Source organism: Halyomorpha halys, unplaced genomic scaffold (genome assembly GCF_000696795.3).
Source record: "Halyomorpha halys isolate HHAL.00 unplaced genomic scaffold, Hhal_1.1 Scaffold321.1, whole genome shotgun sequence".
Taxonomy (NCBI): domain Eukaryota; kingdom Metazoa; phylum Arthropoda; class Insecta; order Hemiptera; family Pentatomidae; genus Halyomorpha; species Halyomorpha halys.
Genome location: NW_027115809.1, coordinates 323,040 through 327,630, shown reverse-complemented (window position 1 = coordinate 327,630; position 4,591 = coordinate 323,040). Strand labels below are relative to the sequence as shown.

Sequence of the window (4,591 nt, the reverse complement as noted above, 5' to 3'; positions counted from 1 at the left end):
TATCTCTATTACAACTATACGATTGTTATTATTGATTGGTTTAAGTAATTTTTATTTTATTATGACAAACTGAAAAAGTAGAAATTAAGAATTCCTATCCTTTCTCGGTAACTGGTGATTTAGGTTTTGGAGCAAGTTGTGACAATACCACTATCTCCCTTACTTCATTTTCATTATATCTATTATAGAATTAAAATCATTACGGGGTCTCAAAAATGTCTTATTTTCAATGCTAAGTAACTAATTAATACAAAAATATTAACTAAATGGATATCTTGTTGATTATAGGAAAATAAAATATCATAATAAAATTAAAGAGATAAAAAGGGAAGAGGAAAAAAAACAAAACAAAATTTGTGGAAGAATTTAGTACAATATAGGCAATTTCCAAACTGTAAATTGAATACAAGATGTATCATAAAAAAAAAAAAAGAAGAAAAAAAAAATTAGCATAAGAAAGTACAACACATTTTCATTTTGGCAATATGTCTGTAGTAATCTTCAGCCTTGGAATAGGTTACATATTTAGGTCACAGTATAAGTTCTCGAAATGGGACAAAATACCACTTACATTACTTTCCTCTAAGTTCTAAGTTCAGACTTTATTCATCATAAAAGAATTATGACGAATAAAATTTAAAAATCACAGCCTCTTTAAGTTCTTTTTTTTAGGTGCTGTTGATTTTAATTGTTCTTCAATAAACACAACCATTATTCACCTGTAGCATATAAACTCCAAGTATGTCTTTATTGTGTTGTCTTAACGCACATAAATACACTCGCGTAATACTTGCATTAAAATATTGTCTTAAGTTTTTTTCAAGTCTGCCTTAAAATAACAATATTGAATTTTAATAGTAATGGTACAATATAAGCATTTACAATTTTTCCAGCTTACTCATTAAATTGTGCTTGACTAGCTCACTTAAACCTGAGGCATTGAAAAGACAGAAGCTCGTCTTTTCAGAAACAAGAACTTTACCGTTAACGGTTCCTGCACTTCTCAAGATCAAATACTATTATATTTATAAGATAAGTAGGAACTTGAAACACACAAATCTGAAAATTGAGCTAAACAAAAACACAATCACCAGAAATGTACATTATTACTAAAAAAAGAACTACATGACTATGTTTACTGATTTAATTACTTTCCTAATATTTATAAATCAAATGATCATAATGATGACTTGAAAAACTAAATATGATATAATTAACTGTATCAAAAGTTCAATGGTCCAAACACTTTACAGATATATAATTATAAACAAAATTTTGAGAAAAACATTAACAACTAACATATCTTAACTGTACATATTATATCTAAAATCCCTAAAAAATATATAAAGTAATAATAATGATTATTTGAATTATCTCAAATTTAATGAACTTTACATTTACAATATTAAATGAATGTTCTTTGTTTATTAATTGAATGTTAAAAATTTGTGACAAAGGTTTCAAAAGTAATCATTATTATTACAAACCAATCTAGGATAAACAGATCAATATAACTACTCGATATTATATCATTAACATTCAAGTAGAATAAATATTTAACATACATTTAAACCAAAATATATTAAATTTATATAACTCAATATATATTTATATTATTTCACGTATTAGTGAAATTAACTGCTGGCAATGTATTATCACAGAGACCAGAAATGCACTGGTGACTATGACTTTCATACAAATGTCAGTATAAGTACATCTTTCTTTTCAAGATCGTGTCTTTTATAAAAATTAAGCTAATGGCGTTAACAGGTACAAGTGCTAATTGTTGCCATTTTATAACTATTACACTTTTGGATTTTTAACAATCTTCCCTCAATTAGTCAAGATTAATTATCCTCACAAAAACGCTTCAAATGGAGATTAAAACTGAATTATCTAAATGAGACTACAATGTTCTAATGAGAAACTATAAACCTTTATAATCCCAAAATTCTACTCATAAAATTTTATCACGAATTTTGAGCAATAATGTTTTCGTTCAAGGTAGAAAAAGTCTGATAAAGTCTAATTGGTGAAATAGTTTAAGATCCATACAGTAAAAAAAAAAATGGCACTATTCAGTACACAATGTGCTTATGTTAACAAGTGAATGTCATACATATAATATTTACAATTTTATCAAACAGTCTCATTTCTCAGTAAGTCCTATAAATAAGTCCTTGGACTAGAATTCACAAATGTATTGTGTGTGTTGTGTTTAAACTTAACAATTTAAAGTCATACCAAAAAATAAGTAGATTTGATTTACAAATTTATTTTACATATATTATGTGTATATATTTATATAAACAAGTTTGTGTATATTCTCTTGCATTTAAGAGAAAACAAAGGACTATTTTAGTTTTTTTGGTTTTTTTTTTTCTTCAATATAGTTAAAGTTGATGAAGGGTGAAGGTCTTATGTGATATGGTGAGGTATATAGACTTATTGTGTCTTATACTGCCCGGCCAGGCAACTGCTCAAGACTAGATTGCGAGGGCTTGGATCGACTGGACTACATCTTCAGGTCCAGACGTAGTGCCTGTAACAGCAGCTGGCTCAGAGCGGGGTGTTATTGGCGGTGTCAACGGCTGCCCGAGCTCTTCTTCTTTCGGCAACCACTTGGCGTTACCGCCCCCTCGCCCACCACCTCTTCCTCCTCCCTAAGAGTTTGGTAACATTATATATTAAAATTTAAAAGAACTAAGAAATTACTATAATTTATGAATCAGTAATAATGAGTGATATGAAAGCTATTAAGAGATTTTAACTTGTACAAATAAATGGGCACCATCATTTGACCATTTTTCATTTTTACACACAGTTAAATTATAAATTTTGATTTATAGGACAAATGAAGATCAGGTCGATATTTGAAAAAATTACTAATTGATCAATTTTATGACCAGAAAAATAACTGCTGAATTCAGGTCAAATAAGATATGCAATCACTAGCTGAAAAACAATAAATATTGTGTTCATAACATTTTTGAATTATGAGATAGATATGACCATATATTCTTAAAAAAAAAATAAAATCAACAAAATTACAATATCAAAGTAGATAATCTCCAATTAAATATATAAGATGAATTTCCCACCAATGATGTTTTTCAGTGAACTTGTTCACATGTCTCTAAACCTGATTAAAACTATGTGAATTTTTAATATAATAAAACTAAATATGTACTTAGTTAAGTAAATGCCTTTATAGAATCTGCTACACATTAATGAATAAAATGAACAATGAAAAGAGTGGGAATTGAGGGTTTTGAATACTTTAAAATTCCTACCTAAACCAAAACAAACTGCCGAAATGAGCTAGAACAATTTTCTTCTGAACATAGGGTAAGGGATTGCTCATTTAATTTATTTATGAAAACTTTTGTTACAAAATTAAAAAAACCTTAATGAATGGGTTCAACAGATAGGTATGTTGATTGCAGCAATATTTTACAGAAAAATATAGACAAAAAGTTTAATTAATGAAGTAATAATTTCATAGGAAAATAATCAGCCGGAAATGAATTTCTATTTAGAAAAAACTATTTCAAAAGATTAACATACTTTCTTCTAGAAATTTGACATAATGCTAATAAGCATCAAGGGATAATATCAATGAGCATAAGCTTAAAAATATTACAAAATATATATTAATTAATAAAACAGTTAATAAAGAAATGGAATATTTCCAATATTCAGGCTTTATCAGGACATGTTATTACTTAATCCAAAGCCATAGAAATAAGAGAAGTACAGATGGGAAATAGACTGATGGATTCCCAGCCTCAGGTTGGCTCCAGAGGTGAAAAATTACAATAAGTTTGACAATTTTCAATTTCAGAAACGAAAAACTTTCTTTTCGTTTTCATGGGGCACAAGTATTAAATTACTATAAAAAATTATTTATACCCAGAAACAGTTCATAAAATTGACATAACTGGTTTAAAGTAGAAACTGCTCCCTAATAAAACTTAAGAGTCAAAAAAGAAATAGTTTAAACCCAAATCAACTGCACTCAAACACCAGACCACTGCTTTATGTAGTATGAGGATCACTAAATCATAACTGTGAAAGCAAAAAATATTTTTTTTAAATTTTAATATGAATGTTATTACAGCAGCTAAAACTGGACCCCAACAATGATCTTTTTAAGACGAATTTTCAAACACAAATTAAAAGCCAATTAAGATTAATTTAACCTTTAGATACAACGAACAACTCCTGGATCAGATTAACAAGCTTCTACTTTATTTTAATACCTTTCCACAAAAAATTCCTTTATTAATCTGAGACAACTAGATTTAATATTAAAGTCACAGAAGAAATTTTTTTTTCTTTACTTACAACAAATCACGTTAAAACTCATTGAAAGCTACAATATAAAAATTAAAAAGACAATAAAACTGCCTAACTTTCATGGTGGCATAACTGAAAATTGTTTTCTTCCAAAAAGTAATTGTTATCAAGTAAAATGGTTATTTTCTTTTTAAATATTAAAATGTACATTATTTTATTGTTTTTTTATATATGAAAACAAATTTTCAGTCAGAACAATTTAGAGGTTAACTAAGATTTTTTTTAGATGAGA

The 4,591-nt window shown here is 27.4% G+C and overlaps 1 protein-coding gene across 4 annotated transcripts in view; it reads right to left on the bottom strand.

Moving 5' to 3' along the window:
• Window positions 1-352: 352 nt before the first annotated feature.
• Window positions 353-4,591, bottom strand: part of LOC106681241 (uncharacterized) — a 29,272-nt gene continuing 25,033 nt past the window's right edge. For all 4 annotated transcript variants that reach the window (XM_014421461.2, XM_014421465.2, XM_014421463.3 and 1 more), the window contains exon 9: window positions 353-2,663. In XM_014421461.2, coding sequence (XP_014276947.1) covers window positions 2,487-2,663 — 177 coding nt within the window. In that variant the 3' untranslated portion in view covers window positions 353-2,486. The remainder of the gene's footprint in view (window positions 2,664-4,591) is intronic.